Raw genomic sequence first — 24844 nt, forward strand, 5'->3', positions numbered from 1 at the left:
CACTATTGTGAAAGAAACATTTACCCAACAATAAAATATCAATATTAAAAACTAAAATGTTATCAGCTTTTATTCCCCTGTTACAAACATATGAATGTGTTTAGATGATGTAATCATGTGTGACGCTCTATCAGATCCCACAATTTCTGTCAATTTTTGTACATCATATTGTGAATACATAACAGCACATGATGAATTCTCCTGTCTGTTCTCTATCAACATATTACATAGTTCACTGTAGAAATGTGGAAACAATGGCAACTCATAGAATATAATGTGTTTAATTCCTCGAACCTTAAATCTGAAATAGAGAGAGGATATCAATTAAATGTCAATACAAAATGATAAGACAATAACATTTTTACAATTTACTTTTAACATGTGGTTACTAAAAAAAATAGCAATATATTTATACATATTATATTACAGTAAAGCAACTAATTAGTGGGAACAATTTCTTTTGACTACTAACATGAGTAAATCAAAATTTGATCTATTTATATCAATACATCAAAGTTAGAAAATCACTAAAAAATAAATTGTAGTAAGTCAGTTAGAACGGACTTAACCTCTAAAATGTATCCTTGAATTAAGGTTTGATTTACTGTATTTAAACTAGCCATCATTTGGTCCGAGTACACAGTTATTTCTTAGTGCATTTCTTTTAGACAATAAATGAAAATTAAAAAAATCCCACCTGCACTTTCTCAATAATATTTTTACAGTGTGTTGTACTACTTTTGGGACAAATTATATCAAAATTATAGAAAACTTCATCGGCTCTAACTCAAAATATGGACAATTTTATGTTAAGGGGGTCTTGAAATCTTTTGACAGCTTCCGAAGTGCTAATTTTTAACCTTTTTCAGCTGGACCAAATCACTACTTTACCTTAAAATTCATGACCCAAATTTTTTTACAGTGTAATTTCATCCCCCTACTTGCTATTTGAGGCATAAAACATGGAGAAATAAAATTGGAAGGGGTATAAAAAAAACTGGCAAGTAACACACTGTCCACACTAGGGACTATATGTGTGGACAACGAAAATCAAAGGACGATAACTGTGTACTCGGACCATTTGGCCCCTAATATTGCAATGATAGCTTTAATCATTGTAAACCAGTCTTTTGACCTATACGTACATACTGTGACCTATAGTTGTTAAAATCTATGTCATTTGGTCTCTGGTGGAGAATTGTCTCATTGGCAATTATACCACATCTTCTTATTTTTATATTTATTATCAAAATTTACTGCTTATGCACCAAGCATGTCCATTTTAGGAGGAAGATCAACAATTGATTGTCCTCCAGTAAGAATAATAGGTCCAGGTAGGTAGATATGACTTTACCTTGTGATTTAGCAAATTAAAATTCTGGTTCAGCGTATAGGTGTAGTACAAAGTATGGTATAATCATATCTCATCCTGAATTATGAATAGGCTTTTTATATTTGCTACTAGACGTTAAGCTTTCATACTATGGATATGCTAATATTACTTGAAAATTATTATCAGAAATAATTAATGATATATAACTATTTTGACTTTACCTTCTATAAAAATGAACTCTTTCTGTATACAACATAAAATGAGCATTTCCATGGAAAAACTGGTTCCTAGATCTTGACAGAGTTTTATCTTTAGTATATCTGTAAAATACAAGAACAATTACAGATTTAGAAAATTTAATATTTATTCATATTCATAATACTTGCAAACTATATTTTTTCTAAAAAAACACAAATTTCATCAGTTTCAGCTTTAGAACTCAGCTGTTAACGGGTAAAAATTCAATTATGATGTCAAATTTTCTTGCTTTCACCTCAATTTGCTTTTAAGAAGTCACCCAAAACAAGACACCATGCCTGATGACGTCACATAGAAGACCATAGAACATAAAAGATTTAGTTTGCCTACATATTGTCTGAAAGTTATTAGAGAAGCAGATTACACCAACAAAGCTAGTGCGATAGGATATTTCTCCACTCGCAACAGTTTAACTTTGAATATTGAAAGTCTCTGTATGCCGTTGCTTTTGAAATATGGAGAAATATAGTATCACACTCAATACAGTGTTAGAATCTATGGAACCAAAGGGGAAAATGTCATTATTCATTTCTACTGACCTTAACCAACAATAAGTAATAATAAACCTAGTAATTATGTATTTTCATCAATTTAATTTATTTACAAACTATTCTCCATGATATAACCTAGAAGTTTTTGCTGCTACTTACCATGACTTATAAAATTTACCTTCTTATTAAAGGGTGTGATCACTAGATATGCCTTTACAATTTTACAACAATGTTATGTTTTGCTTACAAAATAAACTTATTTTTAATATATACAAAACTTTACTCTTCATTGACAAACGTATATCTAATCCAATCCCAACACTATATACTTACTCGCTAATATAAACAAAGCTTAAATCTTCTCTGACAAAGTAATTCCTCAATCTAACAAAGTCAAAGTAAGATGGAACATATATTAATGTCTGTGCTAACACTGGGTCTTTGTGTGTTGGTAAAATCTGAAAGCCACAAAACAGTCATATCAGCAAGTAAAACATAACAATTTCTTATGAACTGAAAAGGACTGGGCAAAAATATAAAATAAATAAAAAACCAGTTTCTGTGTTGGAAAATATCTCTTTATCGAAATAATTCATAGCTTTTACAAAATGATTATCCCAACTGTAAATATTGATTGTCTTTTTCAATAATATTTAAAGCAAAACTTCTTTACTCACTTTTTGAATAAAGAAATTAAATCTGTCATCTGCTAACTGACTGTAGCTACTGCAACTCAACTTGTGATAAACCTGAAAAAGAAGATTTATTTTACTAAATTATCAAAAGATTACATACTGTGGATCCATTTATTTTCATGGGCACTAGTTTTTATGGATTGAGGAAAACTTACATTTTCATGGATATTTCATGGTTTTGCCAAAGTCTGCATGAAAGCCTATATAAAATTTGCAATTTTTTGAACACGCAATAAACGAAAATTGGTATCCAACAAAGAACTTCAATTTCTCTACTTCTTTTTTATTGGCTAAATTTTCTATGCTTTCTGAAAACATGCTTTTTTAATTACAGGATGTTAGTTGTGAGAAGGCAAAAAAAAGAATACTTTAATTTTGGCTTGAACCAGTACAATTCATGTCATCTTAATTGATTTATTTTTTGTGTTCAATGCCACTTTCAGCACACTTGTTTGTGTTCAATGCCACTTTCAACACACTTGTGTTCAATGCCACTTTCAACACACTTGTGTTCAATGCCACTTTCAGCACACTTGTTTGTGTTCAATGCCACTTTCAGCACACGTTTGTGTTCAGTGCCACTTTCAGCACACTTGTTTGTGTTCAGTGCCACTTTCAGCACACTTGTTTGTGTTCAGTGCCACTTTCAACACACTTGTTTGTGTTCAGTGCCACTTTCAACACACTTGTTAGTGTTCAATGCCACTTTCAGCACACTTGTTTGTGTTCAATGCCACTTTCAGCACACTTGGCTATATCATGGCAAACAGTTTTTATTGATGGAGGAAGCCTAAGTACCTGGAGATAATCATATCCCTTCAACAGGAAAATTACTTATCTCAGTTAATTAAGATCAGAGTAGAACGCACCTTGCCACAAGTAGGTTCAAACTCAATGTTGACAGGTTAATGATCACAAGATGAACTACTTGTAATATAGACCCCTTTGTTTCTGGTCTGTATGAAGTAATTTTACCTGAGGTAGCTGGACCACTACTTGTAATATAGATCCCTTTGTTTCTGGTCTGTATAAAGTTATTTTACCTGAAGTAGCTGGACCACTACTTATGATATAGATCCCTTTGTTTCTGGTCTGTATAAAGTTATTTTACCTGAGGTAGCTGGACCCCTACTTGTGATATGGATCCCTTTGTTTCTGGTCTGTATAAAGTAATTTTACCTGAGGTAGCTGGACCACTACTTGTGATATGGATCCCTTTGTTTCTGGTCTGTGTAAAGTTATTTTACCATTGTAATCTAAATGGCATGTTAAAGACTAAAATGTGTGAACTCAATTTGTTTATTAAAAAAAAAGCAGAGTTACTGGCTGTAATGATACACCTACCTAATGATAAGATGCATATTGCGTTACAAGGGTGAGGATGTGATACATTGCTTTTGATTGATCCAGAAATAAATGTATGGGGGACCAGAAGATGCTGTTTACTTGACCCTGCCATGCAGAAAATTTCCTAGAGTTGTCTAGGCTATCTTTTTAACTAACTATTACCCATCAAATTTTAATCGAAGTGCCTTCTGTCTGCCCATCAATTACAAAAGGGTCTTTTTTCCATTTTTAACAAAATTCTGTAATTCTGAAATCATTATAGATTCATATATATATTTCACTAATTGGTGGTTGCTAAGCATCGTATGACATTTATTCAATGCATACTTAAAATAAATGGAGAATGTGTCCCCATGGACACAGATGATGCCCCCACTTGCATACAACATTATAAAGGGACATAACTCAAGAACGATAAAAGTGACGCTACCCAAATTTGTACTTGATCTGAGTTTTAAGGTATTAAGTATTGTGTATAGGTTTCATAATGTTTGGTTGAGGCAAACTTAAGTTACAGAACTAAAACTAAACATTTTGCAATTTTTCGATTTATAAAGGGGCATAACTCGATAATGATTAAAGTGACGCTACCAAAATTCAACTTGATCTGTGTTTTGTGGTAAAAAGCATTGTATATAAGTTTCATAACATTTGGTTGAGGCAACTTAAGTTAGAGAACGAAAACTAAATATTTTTGCATTTTTTTCCATTTATAAAGGGGCATAACTCTAGAACAGTTAGGGTGATGCTACCAAAATTCAATCTTGATCTGTGTTTTGTGGTAACAAGCATTGTGTATAAGTTTCATAACATTTGGTTGAGGCAAACTTAAGTTAGAGAATGGAAACTAAAAATTTTGCAATTTTTCCATTTATAAAGGGGCATAACTCTAAAACGGTTTAAGTGACGCCACCAAAATTCAAACTTGATCTGTGTTTTGTGGTAATAAGCATGGTGTATAAGTTTCATAACATTTGGTTGAGGCAAACTTAAGTTAGAGATTGGAAACTAAAAATTTTGTAATTTTTTCATTTATTTGGGGCATAACTCTAGAATGGTTAGAGTGATGCTACCAAAATTCAAACTTGATCTGTATTTCGTGGTAATAAGCATTGTGTATAAGTTTCATAATATTTGGTTAAGGCAAACTTAAGTTAGAGAACGGAAATTAAACATTTTGCAATTTTTCCATTTATAAAGGGGCATAACTCTAGAACGGTTAAAGTGATGCCATAAAAATTCAAACTTAATCTGTGTTTTGTGGTAATTAGCATTGTGTATAAGTTTTATAACATTTGGTTGAGGCAAACTCAAGTTAGAGAACAGAAACCAATTTTGGGACTTACTTATGTACGTACAGACGGACAAGAGTAAAACTTAATGCCCCCTCCTCCACGGCGGGGGCATAAAAATCTATTCTAACATCCCAATTAAAAAGCATGTAAAAATGAAATATAATCTTTAAGTTGATGATGGTTGAGTGAAGATAATCAAAGGATACTGCAGCAATGTTTGTTAAACAATGATAGAAGCTGTGGATCACTAACTGAACTCAGTACAATATTCTGTCTGTAATATTTACTCCTGAAAAAGACAAACAACCAACCAATCAAATGCTTTCTTGTCCTTCTGCCCTATGAGGCAATAATCATTTACACCAATTATATTTAGGGCAGATTCAAGGCTGTTCTTAAAACATACATGGGACCAAGAGAAGGCACTTCATAATAGCAACTATAGGTGGGTGTCAACTACTTTTTTGTACATTGGATATGCAAGATACATTCAAAATGTTGCTTCTATTTTAAAAATGCTTTCCTGGGTACCATGTATGTTTTAATGCAACAGCTCTTACTTGTTGTTTACAATGTATCCATAATAGGACATGCTTCAAATTGGTAACCATTTATCTTACAAAAACGTGTAACCATTCCACATGGCATATGTTTAAGTCAATAATGTAACACAGATTGAACAAAATGAAACCCACTGTAAATATTTACTTTTAAATTATTTCTGCATAACAAAAGGAAACTGGCTACTTTTCCTTTACCTTCCCTAGCATAAATTCTATAAAGCTCTTGTTTAAATTCCTCCAGTTTTAAATTTGGTGTTTAATGTTCTTTCATTTCAACATAGCTGACATGATTTTGTATTCAAAAGAGTTCTTCAATAAGTGGCTGTTTCCTTCATGAAACAGAAGAAATTTTCCCTCAAAAGGATTACCGTATTTTGCGGATTAAAAAGCGCACCCCTAAATAAGGCGCACGGCCGTTTTTGGGGGTGAGGATTGTTTTTTTCCTTACATAAAACGCACCTGCATATAAAGCGCACCCTGAAGAAAACGTACATGCATTCTACTGACCTTAGCGTAATGAATGTTCACTCCTTCTTGTAACTCACTCCGTAACATGTTTCATTTTTATTTTCAGATTGTTGAGAAAGTTGAAAGACATTTTGTATATATTTATTTGTTTCATATTAAAATAAATAAATGTTAATAAAATTATTATAATTTTCTTATTGTTTTAATCATGCCAGATTTATTAGTTGTTTTTTGTCAACAATGGCCATGTGTTGACAGCTTGGGTGTCCATTGAACCTTGTTGTTTTGATTAAAATTAGTTCGGTGTTGATTGCTTATTTATTGTTTGAATTGGAATCAAGGATTTTAATTAATCTTGAAAAGGTATTCATTAAAAGTTACCCAAGCCATAAAACTGCCATTGTTTACCTTGATTATGACCTACTTAATTACCTGTACCCACGTGTGAAAACTGTTCACCCATAAGTCAGGAAAAAAATTATTAAATTAAATCTAAAGAATTTTATTGTTGTTTATAAAATAAAAGTTTAAGTTTTATAAGTAACAAACATTTTTCAATTTAAACTTGGTTGAAAACTGCAACAAAACCATTCAGTTTCTGCAAGTCATTGTCTATTTTTAACTGAAAGTGAGATGGGCCACGGAAAGGGGAATTCAAATAAGACGGCGATATATAAATGTCTTATCATATTGAATTATGAAAATTAATATTCATTTTTTTTATTTCTTACACCAATATGTGGCTACAATATTTCATAAAGATATTTCATTTTGAAACAATAAAACAACAAGCAGTTACTCCTCAATAGTATATCCTGTATGGTACCTCTTTTCAAACACGCTTATCTTTCTTTGTTTATGAAACACTTTAAAGGGTTCATTTCAGCACATGGTTATCACCATCGTCATTAAAAGAGACTTGAAATATTGGAAAGAAACACAATCACTTCCTTTATTATTTCTAAAGAAGATTTTATTTAAAAACACATTACAACAACAAACAATTACATATTTATTGTAAATACACAATTAATATCCTGTATGGTACCTCTTTCAAACACGGTTATCTTTCTTTGTTTATGTAATAAACACATGGTTATCAACTCCGTAAGCCAACAATGAAATAAAGAACAAATGATAAAGTATATATATTTTTATTCATAACAAAATATGCCACATGAACAATTTATCAAGTCACTGCAAGCACTTGACAATCTGACGGTCTCCATAAAAAAAAATACAGATATATATTTTTTTTCACGCTTGCCCTGAAACTGAAAAAAATACATACATAAAGCGCACCTGAGTATAACACGCAGGGACAATGACAGAGAAAAAAACCTGCGGCTTATTTAACGAATTTAACGGTATACGTTTTGAAACTTACCAACCATTTAATGTCCACATCCTAACTCTTGAGAAATCTGTTCCATGAGATTCTTTTGGTTGTAAGTGAAAATGTTTCATCAAATGCTGAAAAATAACAAATTACTGTAAAGTTAAAATTTTTGCAGTCATTTATTATTGTGATTGTTAAAAAATTTGACTAAAAGAGTGATATTAGTTATTGCTCTTTCAGGAAATGCTGCATACAAAATAATGCTAGCAAAATATAAAATGCATTTTTTTTCTCTGTGAATCCAATCTCTTTGCAATTTTTGCAATATCAGAAATATCGCAAACACTTCTGAATTTACAGTGTATACCACACCAATTAAAGATTTGCCTGGTCAAAATATTTTCCCCTACAGCAGAGTTTTGTTTTTTAATGCATCTAGAATTTATCAAAACAGACAATTAATCAAATCTTACAATAATATGATCCCAGTTCTGCATCATTAAAATGTCTGCTTGGTCAAATATCAACATCTCTATTGAACTCAGAAAATCATAGTCTCTCTCCTTGTCTCTGAAAAGAAAATAAGTCATAATCATGGTTTATTTTAACTTGTGCACTAATATATTGTATAATATAGTAGTCGTATATATTTTCTACTTAAACTGAAGTGCAGTTTTGTTCCCATAAAGAAATTGTGCAGAGTCATTTAGAAGTAATTAATAGAAGAAAACAATTGGGAGAAAATGTTTCCATGGCAGTATTTATGACAATATTTATTCAAATAAAAACAAAATTTAAAAGTTTATGTATAAAATATATCCGATAGAAGAGACAAAATAAAGAGGTGGGAGATACCAGAGTGATAATCAAAATCATAAGTCTGAGAAAGCCTGAAAAAAATCGGCAAAAACAAAATAAAGATAAAAGACAATAAAGTAAGAGAACGGAAACGAAAAATTCAGCAATTTTTATGTTTATAAAGGGACATAACTCAAGAATGGTATAAGTGTTGCAACCAAATTTCGTACTTAATCTGTATTATGTAGTAATAAGCATTGTGTATAAGTTTCATAACATTTGGTTGAGGCAAACTAAAGTTAGAAAACAGAAACAAAAAATTTGTACTTGATCTTAGTTTTGTGGTTATGAATATTGTGTATAGGTTTCATAATGTTTGGTTGGGGCAAACTTAAGTTACAGAATGGAAACTAAAAATTTTGCAATCTTTCGATTTATAAAGGGGCATAACTCAATAATGATTAAAGTGACACTACCCAAATTCAACCTGATGTGTGTTTTATCAGTGGAAGTCAAAATTAAACATTGCATTGTATAAAGCATTGATTGTAGTTGATTCAACTATAATCATGGACAAAGGAAGATAACTCCAATTTTAAAAATTACTTGATATTTAGAAGAAAATTAAAATTTTACAATTTTTCCATTTCTAAAGGGGCATCACTCTAGAATGGAAAAAGTGACACCACCAAAATTCAAACTTGATCTGTGTTTTGTGGTAATAAGCATTGTGTATAAGTTTCATAACATTTGGTTGAGGCAAACTAAAGTTAGAGAACGGAAACCAATTTTGGGACGTACGTACGTACGTACAGACGGACAAGGGTAAAACTTAATGCCCCCTCCGCTACGGCGGGGCATAAAAAAGTTTACAAAGCACTATATAAACTTAACATGATTATATAGGGGTAAACATTTCAGAATCAGTCTGTTGATTTTCATAAACTTAACTGATACAAAAAAAGAAATTTTTGGAATGGAATTTTTCTGATAAATTTTCACAATAAATGGTCCTTACCCTTCAGATCCAATAATAGTCCTTAGACCCAATGGTGATGCTAATATTATATCAGAAGCATAGAAATTGGTGTATAATTTTAATGTCTTTTTAGCCACACCCAATCCAATCCGAAAATGATCATCAGTATTTCCTGTAAAGATTGACTCGTAGTCCTCTGGAAAAATATTTATAAAACCACATGAAATAAACTAGATCAATACAGCAGTCCTAGTCCCTCAGCCTAGTTCAAATGATTGTTGTCTACTCAAAGTTCAGTGGCAAATATTACTTGCATTATCAGGATGAAATAAATATTACATAAATAAAATAGGCAGGGTGTCAAAATAACTTGACCAAGAGGAACCGTGATGAACTATGGCATTGGTAGCATTTTAAGTAAGGTCAAAAATGAACCCCTTAAGATTTTTTTCTTCCTCTGAATCTTAAATGTTCATAGATACGTGCATTCTTTCAATATAGGACAACCAATTCAATGTCACTAATTTAAATGGACTTTCTTCTGTAAAGGAAATGTGGTCATATAATAAGAGTGTACTTTAGTGAAAACACCAAGACATTCTTACAGTTATTTTCCCTCTTAATAGAAATGAATTCTATTTAAGAGGTTCTTTAGAAAGCTTTTTTGCAAATTAACTTAATTCATAAAGTAAATGAAAACACACATTATAATAAAATTCTGCATAACTTAATTTGTCTATTTTAACAAATTCCTTGTTTCTTTTTTCATATTACTATTCAATTGATATTTCCTACTTTTATATTTGATTAAATATTTATCTAAATGCTTCATCTTTCATATTCAGTATACATTTCTAAGGTTTAACTTTTTAACAAAATGCTTTTCTTGTCCCGCCATTTAATATTTTAAACATACCAGGTTTAACTCCTCTTCTCTGGTCTGTATTATCCAATTTATATTCTGTGTAAAATCTCTTTTTGTTACTCACCATGCTCTAAAACAAAACAATCTAAGTTTTACAACATTCTTAATATTCATTATAGAGAACATCCAAGTTTCAGACATCGTTAGGCTCGTTTCCTTCTCAATTAAGTAAATAAATCTCATACAAAAATTATTTGATATAAAATAATTCATGCATATTGGGTCAAAATGACATGCTATATTTCAGGGCTATTCCATTTAAAAAAGGTGGGATGGTAGGAAGGAAAGTTTTATTTCTGGACATGGGCTGTGGGCCTTTTATGGTATTCTATCCATTTGATGTGAGCAAAATAAAAGAAAGAAAATATTTTGGTTGTGTTGGATTTTTGGAGTCCTCTAGTACCCTCTCACATCAATTTTAATGGAATAGCCCACAGCACACTTTTTATTATGTTGTCAATGGTATACTATCAACACTTCAATGAAACTTTAATGAAACTAACCTTTTCGTCAGATTTCAGTAGACTAATCATAATATCAACAATACGTAAGGCTGCTTCCCTGAATGGTATTACTATCAACACTTTAGGTCGGGCTAGTCCCTGATCTCTGTAATCCCTGAAATAAGCATATACCAAAGCAATTAGTAACTCACAAAACACATACAAAAAAAAACTAAAAATTTGCTGACTGAAGATTTAAGCAATAAATATTAAAAAAAAAAATCATCTATAAAAGCTAATCTTTCATTACATTAAATAAATGTCTGGTTTCAGATCTAAAGACTATGGGTACTTTCTTTGTTCTTACACCACCATGAAAATGATCTAATCTCATTGGCAGAATATCCAATGTTCACAATGTTGTTATCCAATCAGAGTGTTTGGGTATTCTATATTTAAACAAATTTTTCAAACTTAAAACAATGAACAGGGTGAGCAAAAGGCTTACTTGGTTCAATCTAAGATCGACATTTATGTCTTTATTAAAGTTGAGATAAAACAAATTTAACTGAAAATAAACAAGTAGTAGTAAAGTATCCTTGACAACACAATAGCAGTTGTTATAATAAGAAGATACCAAATAATTGAAAAGCCCTTTGAATTTTTGTTTTGGAAAAAAAAATCAAAATTTGTATTCTATATGAATATTATTTGAAAGACCTTATATTTTAAAATTCATGCAATCATATCATTATTTAAGCCCAAAAAAAAGCAAAATTTTTACACATCCTCTGCCCCAGACAAGCTTAGTTCAATGAAATAAATATAAAAGTAACATGTCTAGATAGCCTTTTCCTGACATAAGGATTAACCTTGGTCCAAGCTAGGACAACGGTTTGACCTTGGTTATGGCTTAATTTATATCACTTTGCTGGTCAATATCTCCACTGACCCCCACCTACTTGACAACTTTTTTTGGTAGCATTTTGATTCTTAATTTATAGCACTATTGTGAACTCAATATTATCAATTGAAAATATCAGGGTACATGACAAAATGGTTCTAAGGTGAAAACCTACTGCATAAATTACTTGTCACATATTTGATCAATTGAAATTTATATGGTAAAATACAGGAATGTCCAACAGAGAAAATAAAGTTGATAAGTACAAATCCTTACTTACTTGTCTTCATTGCCTGGAATTTTCATCTTGGTATTGTGTGAAATGACACGCTTTCTGTTTCTATAAACAAAAAAAAATATAAAGCTACATATCAAAAAAAAAAGTTCTTTTCAAACATAAGCAAGATGATGTGAGATCAAATATACTTTTTATCTTTGGAACTTAAATAACATATTGTATTAATTAATTGATGCTTGCTTTGTGTCCAGTGGCAACTATTTCATGCATGTTCAGGACGAAAACATACAATTAATCAAAAAGGTAGGTCCTGCAAAGGGGGTTGACCATGATGATCGGCGAGATTTTTTGAATGCCACCTTAAAATGAGGGTATATTGGATAGGGACAGAAATTTAGCCTTGCAACTGGCATTATTTTCATACCCCAGTAAGCCCTTGGGGTATAACATATTTTAAATCCACCTGTCTTTTGTTGAACTGTTATATTGACCTTAAGATGCCCTTTTGATCATTTGTGTCATTTAATTGGTGTCTCCTTGATTTATATACCCCACATATCTTTGTATTTATTGATTTGTTGTTTAACTTGGTACTTAATTAAAGATACTTACTTCAGTACATGATTCAATGCATGTAAACAATAAACCAGTCTGAGATGCTCTCCTGTTTCCTGTGTTCTACATGGGTAATACAAGTCCTAAAAAAGATGATTACATATTTAATTTTTCATTCCTCTTTCAATAGTTTTTTATCTATTTTGAATCATAATTCACATGGAAGAATCGTTAAAATGTTTCAACTTACATACATAATGTCTATACTTTTAACTATGTTCACAGTAAATTGTATCATTTAAATGTTGGAATTCAACAAATACTGTAAATTCAGAAATTATTGCGTGCATTTATTATTGCGATTTTTAAAGAATGGACAAAAATGTGAGATTTATTATTGCAATTTCAGGAAAAATCTGCATACAGATTTTTGTATCAGATATCAGAATGCAGAGTTCTTATTATTGCGATGATCACCAAGTCGCATTATTCGCATTAATAAAAACCTCGCAATAATTTCTGAATTTACAGTAACTTGTCACAGTATAAAATATCTTATCAAAAACTTAATCCATGAAGGCTAAGATCCTTTTTAACAACTTTTTAAGTTACCTGGGAACCACCTAGGATGGCAGTAGTTGAGCATGAATTAATTCTTGAGTTCAGTCAGTTTTTAATAGGGTTTTGTGGTCATTGACCTTTAATTTTCTGTGTAACGCTTTGCAAAACATTGATCTTTTTGTCATCTTTTTCTTTCTTTTTGTCATGGTAATGTCTGTTCTCTCCAAATTTGAATAGTACTTTTTTTACCTCTTCTTATATTTTTAGATTTCTTACCTGATATTGGTTAAGAATTTTAAATACCATTAGCTGTAGTGGGCTTAAATCTCCTGAAAATTAAACAGTCAAGGGTATAACTCTATAGGATTATTAGAGAAAATATCATATATGTGTTATTACAGATACTTTCATGAGTTGTCTACTCTTTATTCCTTAAATTTTCTTAATCTGTAGTAACATATGTTTGTTATTTGTTAAATAAATAATAAATATTTTAGTTTTTAGTGGGCACTTAGTGATTTCAAGAAAGATGAAAATGTGATTTTCAATAAAGTTTAAATAGAAACTATGTGCCACAAATGCTGTAATGTATGCCACCTGTTTAACATTTGAAAGCAGGTGAGAATTGTTTGTAAAGAACCCTTCCATACATCATACCTGCCAAGTTTGATTAAAGTTGGTCAAGTGTTTTAGATATGAAGATGAAAATATAAAAAGTTTACTAATGACAGCAGTTGCCAAGTGAAACACAACAAAACCATATTTTTTAGTAAAAGAAATGGTCCTCAGAAACCCATGTTGTCCTACCCGAGTTTATTCTGATTCCTAATCTTTGCTTAAATGTCATTATGTACCTTTGTCTGAACAGTGTTTAATGTTAGTTGTGTTGACCTCATTGCATAAACTTTGTTTTACCTAAAAAAAAAAAAAGAAAATCAGAACATATCTATATTTTTATAATTAATATAATCTAAAAAAACAAAGTTAAAACAAGAATGTGTTCATAGTACACGGATGCCCCACTCACACTATCATTTTCTATTTTCAGTGGACCGTGAAATTGAGGTCAAAACTCTAATTTGGCATTAAAATTAGAAAGATCATATCATATGGAACATGGGTACTAAGTTTCAAGTTGATTGAACTTCAACTTCATCAAAAACTAACTTGACCAAAAACTTTAACCTGAAGATATACTATCGTATATGGGGCATAAAAATGTTAAGACATGCTTTGCCTGTAAATAATCCAGTGACTTCAAAATGGATGATTAATAACAAAATGAAGTGAAAAATTTAAAACACATATGATTCCACAACAACAGTTAATAGAATAAGACCTATTCTGAATTCATAAATTTTTAAGACAACTTAAAAGCCATTGGGAGAAATTTCTAATTGGAATGACACAGTGGTATTATCTTTTTCAGATTCATAGATTTACAGGGACAACTCATATTTGTTCATCAGAAATTTAGAATTTCTGACACATACCACATTCGTGTCACCATCTTCTTGACGAGTACAATATAAGATGCTTAATTGTAAAATATGCATCAATTTCTTGTAAAATTACATGAGTAAAAGGATTATCTTTCATATCTTAAGACGTTGATTTTCTGGCATTTGTTAGTTAGAAGATGAATTGTTTTGTAATTTTGATGTCATTCATAATTAATAGTTCATTTGATAGCTTCTGGTTTCTAAAAATGAAATTGCACAATTAATTACTGAGGATTTGCAGTTTTCCAGTAAATCATTAAAATCATTGCAGTTTTAAAACTATGGATACCACAAATTATTCTTTTTTAACAAAAAACAGGTACCAAATTTCATGCAGCAAAACCATTAATACAGGTTTGTTCATGTCATGATACATTGTACTCAAATAAATTTGACTATTTAAAGAAAATTGTCTTGATTTTTATCTTGAAAGTTCAAAGTCCTAAACAAATGACAGAAATCAAATGTGTGGACCTTTGGTGTCACCCAAGTCATTTCAGCAAACTAACAATTAAAATAGCAAAACATTCTCATTTTTTTTCAGCCATAGCAACTGTAGAAAAAAATTATAATTAAGGAAATATAAGTATATGTTCTTAATAAAAACTTACATGCATTTTCTTTAGGTCAGTAGAGTTGTCTGGTTTCTGTGGTTGTCCTTTAATGGTTCTGACTGTATATTTACCTAGGTGTGCAATCTGTAAACAAATACCATAATGGAATAAGTTTTTTTCATCACTTAAGGTTCATCATAACAAATGGACAAAAATGGCCGTATTTACACCCCAAAAACTACTCTGAGTACAGACTTACCTGTCCAGTTGGAAAAGTTTTAAGGCCTGGCATCCACTAGATATATAAAAGGTAGATGCATTTTGTGTTTCAGAAAGATATAATCTTTTTTGGATTTTGATGGGCATTTTTTTTCCTTTCTGCAGAAGGTGTAAAAATAAACAAACACCTGAATTGCTTTGATACTGTCCACTCATTTAAACCCTTTAACTCACCTATAGTTGTGTAGATATCTATTGTCTGTCTATCGTCTATGTCAATCAAGGACAATCAATACTTTTTACCTGAGAGGGAGCATCTCAAAGTTGTATCCCAACTTAGTTTATTTTTACACATTCCACAGGAATGAAAAAAAATGCCCATCAAAATCCAAAAAAGATTTTATCTTTCTGAAACTCAAAATTTATTTAACTTTTATATATCTAGTGGATGCCAGGCATCAAAACTTTTCCAACTGCACAGGTTAGTCTGTACTCAGAGTAGTTTTTGAGGTGGAAATACAGCCATTTTTGTCCATTTGTTATGATGAACCTTAACAGTTTTTGCTGACATACCAAGTCAAAATAAAACATTTTGCCAATCTGAGACAGAAAGCATGTTGAAAATATTCTATACAATAGAGCTATTTCATCAAAATGAAAGGGAATGAAAGGACTTCCAAATTCCCAGTACAACTAACATACTTTCTTTAAGTAGTTTTGCAAACATCAAATGAATTTACAACCATAAATGACCAACAACCAATGTCCATTTTAATGGAACAGCCATCTGTTCTTTATTTGTTTAGCTTTTACAGATACATATGTGAATACCAAGCATTTAAACACATTCTTTTTTCACCTCTTCTTTCAATAAAAAAGAAAAACATATCTAATTTTGTAATATGTTGTCATTATAAGTTTTTTAACATGGTTCAAAATGGGTTTTCCAAAAACTACGAGAAGCAAAGAAAGGGAAATAATCAGACATATTAATATATATGATAGCAATTTATAGCCATTTTATTTTCATTTCTGATATTGTTCATTGTGATTGGCCCAACTTACTTTCATTTCTGATATTGTTCAATGTGATTGGCCCAACTCACTTTCATTTCTGATATTGTTCAATGTGATTGGCCCAACTTACTTTCATTTCTGATTTTGTCCACTGTGATTGGCCCAACTTGGTCACATCCTCTTCAGATATCTCCTTTTCAAAATGCTCCAGAAATGGATCTGTAAATAATCTAAATATCAATATGAAAGTCAAATAAAAACAAACGAATGTCACAAATGTCAATATTCATTTCACTGAAATATGTAGTTGTAGTTCCCCCCCAAAAAAGTTTTATCTAAGCTAGTTTTTGTTGTAAAACTTAAAAATGAAGGAAATACATTGTTCCACGTATCTGTTTTCCTATTCTGTATTTGGGTTGCTGTCTCACTTACCTTTGCACCCCCCCAATTTTTTTTTCTATAACGCAATCTTTTAACAAACAAGTTTGCTAAATACACTTTACGATTGTAAAACTCAATATTATATGGTCCATTACTTTTTCAGAGATCAAAATTTATAAATATTTCAAATTAACTTGTACTGAATACTACTGCAACTTTACTGTCATAAAATCCACTAAAATTACTCATAATTTACATTCAACAATATACTTTTATATTTTGGAAGAAACGATTTATTGTCTATTTGCAAAATATACTGTGCAAGTTTCATTAAAACAAATGAATGAATGAACAGACAAAATCGTCACTATATGTCCTAATTCAATAAAGCTGATTTACAAACCTAAATTTTTTGCATCTAAATCGTCATCATCTTGTTCTGTCTCTGATTCATCTATTTCTTCCTCGCTATCATCTAACTCTAACTTGTCAGATGTCTCAGAGTTGTCTGATTCATTCTCCGACACGGCATGTTCAGAATCATCTAATTTGTTTGGTGTCTTTCTGTTCTTCTTACCATCCTCTTCATCAATATTGTCATTGCTGCCTTCAATGCTATCCTCATCTTCACTATTATTATCTACATCATCATTGCTGTCTTCCAAGTCATCACTATCACTTTCATTCTCACTTTTATCACTATCTGTAATAAGATATACAATATACAAATGCTAACAAAAATCAATCAATGGTGAAACATTCCTATGTAAAAACGGAGATAACTCTTGCAAGCAGAAAACCATATGTCACCCTTAGAAAATATTAAAGAACATTTGTGAGCACGCTCACATACCACACGGCCCTCCATTGTCACTGGGCAAACAAAGACTCATAATTTCTACATAAGTCAATTGATAAAATTTTTTTGTGAATATGCACATCTACATATTATGTCCTTAATATCTATAAAGTTTCATGAAATTCTGTTGTGTGGTTTTAGAGAAGATGCAATGACATACTGTTCCAGTAGTTTATTAAGGCCAAAATTCTAAGTTCGAAGGGCACAACTCCTAGAAAAATAAAATGTTCCGCTGGGCGCAGCTTGATACGACCGCAGAGGTCGAACCCTGAACAGTTGGGGCAAGTATGGACACAACATTCAAGCTTGATACAGCACTGAATTTGGATTGTGATTAAATATTTGACACAGCATAGGTTTCTGACACAGAATGAATGTGGTCTAAGAACTTAAAAATTTTTATTTTACCTTTTCAAACCATATCATTATTATTTGCTTTTATATATAAATCACAAAAAACCAATTTAAAATGGAAAATTTTAAAGAAAAAAAATCCCCCCCCAACAATTTTTTGAACACCCTTATGATTCATCACCCCCAAACTCAATCCCAGCCTTCCCTTTGTGGTATAGTACCTTGCAGTACAATTTCAGAGAGATCCATACACTTGAACACAAGTTATTGTCCGGAAACTAGAAAAATGCTTGTTTTTTGGCCCCTTTTTGACCCCAAATTCCTAAACATTTAGGTCAATTACCCCCAAACTCAAACCCAGCTTTCCTTTTGTGATATGGAACCTTGCAGTACAGTTTCAGAAAGATCCATCGACTTACACAAAAGTTATTGTCTGGAAACTAGAAAAATGCTTATTTTTGGCCCCTTATTCCTAAACGTTTAGATCAATTACCCCCAAACTCAATTCCAGCTTTCCCTTTGTGATATGGAACCTTGCAGTACAATTTCAGAGAGATCCATACACTTGAACACAAATTATTGTCTGGAAACTAGAAAAATGCTTATTTTTGGCCCCTTTTTGGTCCCTTATTCTTAAACATTTAGGGCAATTACCCCCAAACTCAATTCCAGCTTTCCCTTTGTGATATGGAACCTTGTAGTACAATTTCAGAAAGATCCATAGACTTACACACAAGTTATTGTCATGAAACTAGAAAAATGCTCGTTTTTTTCCCCTTTTTTAGCCCCTAATTCCTAAAATTTTGAGGCAATTACCCCCAAAATCAATCCAAGCATTCCTTTTGTGATATGGAACCTTGTGGTACAATTTCAGAGAGATCCATACACTAACACACAAGTTATGTCTGGAAGTTACAAAAATGCTTATTTTTGGCCCCTTTTTGGCCCCTAATTCCTTAACTGTTAGTACCATAACCCTCAAAATCAATCCCAACCTTCCTTTTGTGATATTGAACCTTATGGTTAAATTTCATAGAGATCCATTCACTTAAACTAAAGTTAGAGTGCCAAAACCAATGTGTCTTCGGACGACGAAGACGACGACAATGCCAACGTCATACCAATATACGACCACAAATTTTTTTTGCGGTCGTATAAGAAATGAACCATAATTTTCTGTCGATATGCATATCTACATAGTATGTCCTTATTATCTACAAAGTTTCATGAAATTATGTTGTGTGATTTCAGAGGAGTTGTGATGACAAGAACAGGACTGACAGACAGAGGGATGGGTCAAAAACATTATACCCCATGCAACAAGTATAATAAGGGATGGTTCATAATTTTCCACATTAATGTAGATTTAATATTATTATTTGTGGGATACCAATTTTTTTATGGATTTCATGTGTACAGACCAACCACAATTTTAAAATTTCAACGAATTACAAATTTTCTACAGGCCTGTATCCAAACTTTGGCAAAACAAAGAAATCAAAAATCCACGAAAATGCAAGTTTTCCACAATCCACAAAACTTGGAAACGAAAATAAATAAAATCCACAGTAGTACTTTGCAGTTTTTTTTTTAAATATTCCATGTAAAGTTGGAGATAACTTTTTAGGTTTGAGGTTACCTTTGTTGTAATGATTGTTGTTTGCTTAACTTCCAGTGGCAAATATTTCATGTATATACAGGAAGAGAAAACAATCAATACAATAGGAAGGTTATGAAAGGTGTGACAACTAGGATTAAGGGCTTGAAATTTTGACTGCTACTAGAGAATAAGAGTATGTTTGATAGGGGTAGAAATTTTGCCTTGCAACAGGCTACCTATTGACCTACATGTTTTACTGCCAGGAGAAATGTATATACCAGTCAACCCTTGTGGTACCTTTGTTTCATAAATTAAGTACATGAATACCCAATTCAATTGAAATACAGATCCTGTTTCCTCGTTTTGCTTACAAGGATGTAACAAAGTTCCATTCTACTTTCTGTTCTTAAAGACCTTTCGGGATCCTCCAATTTCATCATAAGGCCAAAAAAAATAATACATGTGTTTCCGCTAACCCTACCTACCCTAATTTTTAGTGCCTACCCTAACACTTTTTATGCCATTTTGGAACAAGCACTGTTTAAGTCAGACTGATTCCCTATAAAATAATATTGCCTTCCTACCTACCCTATTTTTTTTCAGCACGTTAGCGGAAAAACACATGTATTACTTTTTTTGGCCTAATGATACACACCATAAAAATTTTGAGGAAGCAATTTGATTGGCTGAAATAAAAATTTCCAGAATAGAAAATGGTTTTCAAAGCATGAGAACAGGATCTGTATTCTAATCAGATTGATGAATACCTGAATGCTGTTTTAAAGATGACACTAATTCTTGGTATGGGTTAACTTCCTCTTCTGAAGAACTATCATCTGACTGAAAGAAAGTAACAATAACATTAATATAAAGGTTATATAAATCAATGCCAGAATGTTATAATCTCATTTGGGATTTAATCACCCTAATAGGATATAAAATAAGTGCTATAACATTTTATTTTTTATTTTAGCAGGAAAATTCTAGAACCAACTTTTGATTTATAGCAATTTTTTTTAGAAACTTATTATATGATAAATTGATAGCCACCTTCTTCCAATCAGGTGTCCAGAAAAGTTGCTAACCAAAGGTCGTTGGCTTTTCTGTATTCTTTTGCACTTAGTACATGTACATGCATGTTGTAATATTTCCTCTAAAATCCAAAATAATTTTTTTTTGTACAATAAATTTATATCACACTTGGATGACTGTTTAATACCTGTTATGTATGATATATGAGATAGGAAGTACTTTTTGCTTTAAAATACATGTAACAGGAATGTATAATTGCTTTTACTATTGCATAGCATTTTCATAAAATTGAAGAAAAAGGAAGAAACAAACCTGACTGGGATAGTCTTCTGTCTCTATAACCGATCTGAAAACAAAATAGAAATTAAAGTTAATGACCCCTTCTGATGGCCTGTTTGTTAGGAAATTTTCAATTTGCAAAAATATTCAATACCAGAGACTGGCCATTTTGTTAATATACAAAAGGGAAACTTCGTTCATTGCATTCAATACAAAATGAGGATTTTTGTGGCAAATCAAGCCAAGATTTTTACATCAAATCCATCATTTTAAACATTGATTACTCACTTGTTTGTCCATGTTGTGCTAGCATTTATTATTAAAAAAAGTCCTAAATACATGTAACCTTTACAATCCAAAAATCCTTGTGCTGAGTCACTAAAGTTGACCACACCCTAGAAGGTGTGCTTGAATAGGTCGATATTTGTTCTTGTTTTAACTAATATCTTAATTTAAAAGTTTGTTTTAGGGAAATCATTGCTAGAACTGCATGCAGTAATCCCTCATCTATTAAGTACTCAAATGTCAAATATGAGAATACAAGAGGAAAGGCTGTGGATTTTCTATAAAATTTCCATATCAGCATCTGTTTAGCATTGAGCAGGTTGGGAACAACCCCTCAAATGAGAAATAACCCCTAAAGGCAATGACCTTCCCTTTTAAAAGGTGTAAATTTCAATTGATAAAAATCATTCTTTGTTTAAAATCACTTCTAAGTACTAAATAAGAGGACCCCTCTTTTATAATTGTTGTTCCAAATATAATGAATTTTACCCCTTTTAACTTAAAAAGGCTAAGTTTTTCTTATATCTTTTCTACAACAGCAAAAATAACCCCTTGTCTGAGGGACAGTCCCTCATTAGGGGGGGGGTTGTTCCAAACCTGTTGAAACAACAAAATGGTACATGTACATTAGGAATGTATCTGTAATACGCAGGGTTTGAAATTAGCAGGGGCCCACTTGCCAATGGCCCCAAAATTTGGTGTGGGCTACTTAAATTTCTGCCTTTCTTGTATAGGACTATATATGTGGGCTACAAAATTTAAGCTGTGGGCTACCATTGCCAAAGTCTTAAGTTCAATCCCTGCGGCTTAATATTATTTCAAAGCAGATATTTTTTAAACGTCTTAATGATCCAGGAATATTACATGAAAAAATGTAAAAGCGAGCAGATTAAGCAGCCAACAATAATTTGTCCAGCAATAATAAGTTTGACAATATAAACTGATATTAACCCATACATTTTTAATATGTTTTTCAGAAAGCATGTTAAAGGGGCATTAGCTGTCAAATTTATGTTCATCGAATTTGACTCAAATTCTCATATTTGATTTTATAACATACTAAAACGTATATATCCAAATAATAAAAAGTTTAAAAGTCTAAAATAAACAATTTAAGATGCATATATATATGTATCAGCATTACTGTGTATTTCAGTGTAGATGCCATCTAATTAACCATCGAGGTGACCTCTGAAGATCGCAGACGGTCATGTAACTTGATATAAACATAAATATCGATATAAATAGGAAACGCCCAAAATCATGTTCACTCCCATTCACATTCGTACTCTTTCACATTTGCACCCTTTTTAAGGTTATTTGTTGAATAATTCTTTAATCCTGGTTTTGCTTCAAAATAAAGATAAGATTTTTTTGTTTTAAAATAAAGTAACATTCTTAAAACATAAACGGTATTCTTTTGGAGTTTTGAGAATTATTTTGACGAAAAGGAAAAATAAAAATTGACATGATGATTAAAGGCCAAGTTCACTCATCTAAGACTTGTAAAAAAAAGGAGGAAGATATGAAACTCATCATAAAAGACACAATGACATTGAAGCTTGAAGCATTGACATCAACATCAACAGCTCACACAATCATTCAAATCATGCACAAATAAAAACGAGCACTGAAATATTTAGTTACTACATGTAACATGTACACCAAAGCTAGTTATAAAACCATTCAGATTTTAAAACTCGTAACAATAATACCAAATTAATTAGCTCTGTAAATATCAATTATATATATATTATATATATATCCCGCAATGGTGGTAAGTCGTGCACTTAAGGCCATGTTTTATTTTATTTTTCTGTAGACTTAGCTTTGTTTTTTTATTACTGTGTATTGTTAAGCTTGGTTACTCATAATTGTTTCTCGGTCACTGAATGTACGATGTTGTTCAATACTGCAGCAGCTGACCTGGTTTGTTTACATTCAAATTCTAATGGCTTCAAAACCACGTGACACATTGAATCGTTATATCCAATCAAATTGCTCTACTGTCAATTAGGTGATTTTTTAGTACAAGGCAATTATATTATGTGTTTGTATGATATTGCTTTGAAATAGTTTGCAATAAATTTGGGGTTTATTCAATAGGAAACCTCATTATTAGCCATAAAATTTGATATCAATGGAATTTTATATGAATATTTACTTATGGTCAGAATATCGATCTCTTTATATTGAACCATTTTTTTTTTTAATGAAAAATATATGTATATTGTTTTTTATTAACCTACTCTATATTCCTGAACAAAAATATGGCATGATTATCGTTTGTTTCCCCAAGGTTTTTCTTTCAATTTGTATGGGGTTTTTTTCGCGGGAAAATCGCGTAAGACGTAAGGTGCTTAACATTTTGAAATTCTTAAAAATACGATTTGCTTGGCCTGTTTGGTCTGCCATTAAGATTGATGACGCTAAATGGAATGTAAACAAAGTAATGGAGGCCGGAAGAGGGGATTTCTGAAGTTCTGGAATGTTTATAGGCATTCGGAAGTCATGTTTGAAACGGCCATTAGAAAATTGGCATTTTTGTACAATACTTTAGAATATCAATGAAAACATATCTTTAGAAATGTTTGTTTATTTATAAGAGTAGAAAAATGTATTCTGCACTAATTTTGTACGCTGGTATTAGCGTAGTGACGTCAATGTGGAGTTTTCCCGTGTGATAAGTACAATAACAAAATCCGAACGAACCAACAATATGACCGTTTATAAGGGGACGAAGTCCCCTATTACAGTAGAAAAATCAATAAAAAAAAAAATAAAAAAAATCGGGAAAATTTCCCGAAATTTTCATTCTACTAATGAACTCAAAATCGTTAACTTTTTTATTTTCAGACTTTTTTATTTTCCCGCATTTGCGCAGAAATCTACTTCCTTTTTCTGGTCTCGTTTGCATGAGTCTTTGAGTAAAACATATATTTATCAGTCTAGTAAAATATAGGAAGGAACGCAATACCAATTCCATTTTTAATAAATCCTTGAATGGCTTGATATGAAAAAATGATACCTGATAGCGTTTCTTTGTTTACATTGAATATGACGTCATAACATAAATAACGTCACAACTAAAATTCCGAACAACAGAACCGAAATCGGAAACGTAAGGGTATTTCCGTTTCTTTTTTGAACAGATTTTGAAGTTAAAATATGTTTGAATTAAAAAAAAATAATTCATACAGACTTCGTCCCCTTTCACAGATAACGCCTGCCTCATATTAGACTACGGTAGGATACACATCTATGATCTTGAAAAATCTATTAATTCAAACTGTATCTGAATGAAAATTGAGTGCTAACGAACCCAGGGGGCGAACGTGTTATGGGAGCGAACAGACCCGATACCGATTCATAATAAAAATAAATTCATTTTTATTTATTCTCCCCGATTGCAAGAAACAATTCAATACTTTTCGGGTTTTTCTGTTGAAAGCGGGTTGATGCTTTTGGCGTATTTGCCTTTTTTCACGCCATTTGTTCCACTTCGTTGTGATTTTCGTTTTCTTTTTCCGAAACCATGCTTTTTCGGAGCCATCTTGTACGTTGACCCGA

The 24844-nt window shown here is 31.5% G+C and overlaps 1 protein-coding gene across 1 annotated transcript; it reads right to left on the reverse strand.

The window, feature by feature from the left end:
- Positions 1-52: 52 nt before the first annotated feature.
- On the reverse strand, positions 53-24844 carry LOC127739277 (U3 small nucleolar RNA-associated protein 25 homolog). Its single transcript, XM_052250932.1, has 21 exons — positions 24703-24844; positions 21023-21056; positions 20446-20518; positions 17269-17568; positions 16615-16703; positions 15306-15392; positions 14047-14107; positions 13469-13521; positions 12689-12774; positions 12119-12178; positions 10995-11109; positions 10483-10561; positions 9606-9762; positions 8263-8359; positions 7838-7923; positions 5626-5708; positions 3957-4033; positions 2760-2831; positions 2416-2540; positions 1555-1653; positions 53-301 (listed from the first exon to the last, which is right to left on the reverse strand). The coding sequence occupies exons 1-21, from the start codon at positions 24825-24827 to the stop codon at positions 70-72; spliced, it is 2190 nt and encodes a 729-aa protein (XP_052106892.1). The 5' UTR covers positions 24828-24844; the 3' UTR covers positions 53-69.

Source organism: Mytilus californianus, unplaced genomic scaffold, assembly GCF_021869535.1.
Source record: "Mytilus californianus isolate M0D057914Y unplaced genomic scaffold, xbMytCali1.0.p SCAF_4, whole genome shotgun sequence".
In the NCBI taxonomy this organism is placed as follows: Eukaryota; Metazoa; Mollusca; class Bivalvia; order Mytilida; family Mytilidae; genus Mytilus; species Mytilus californianus.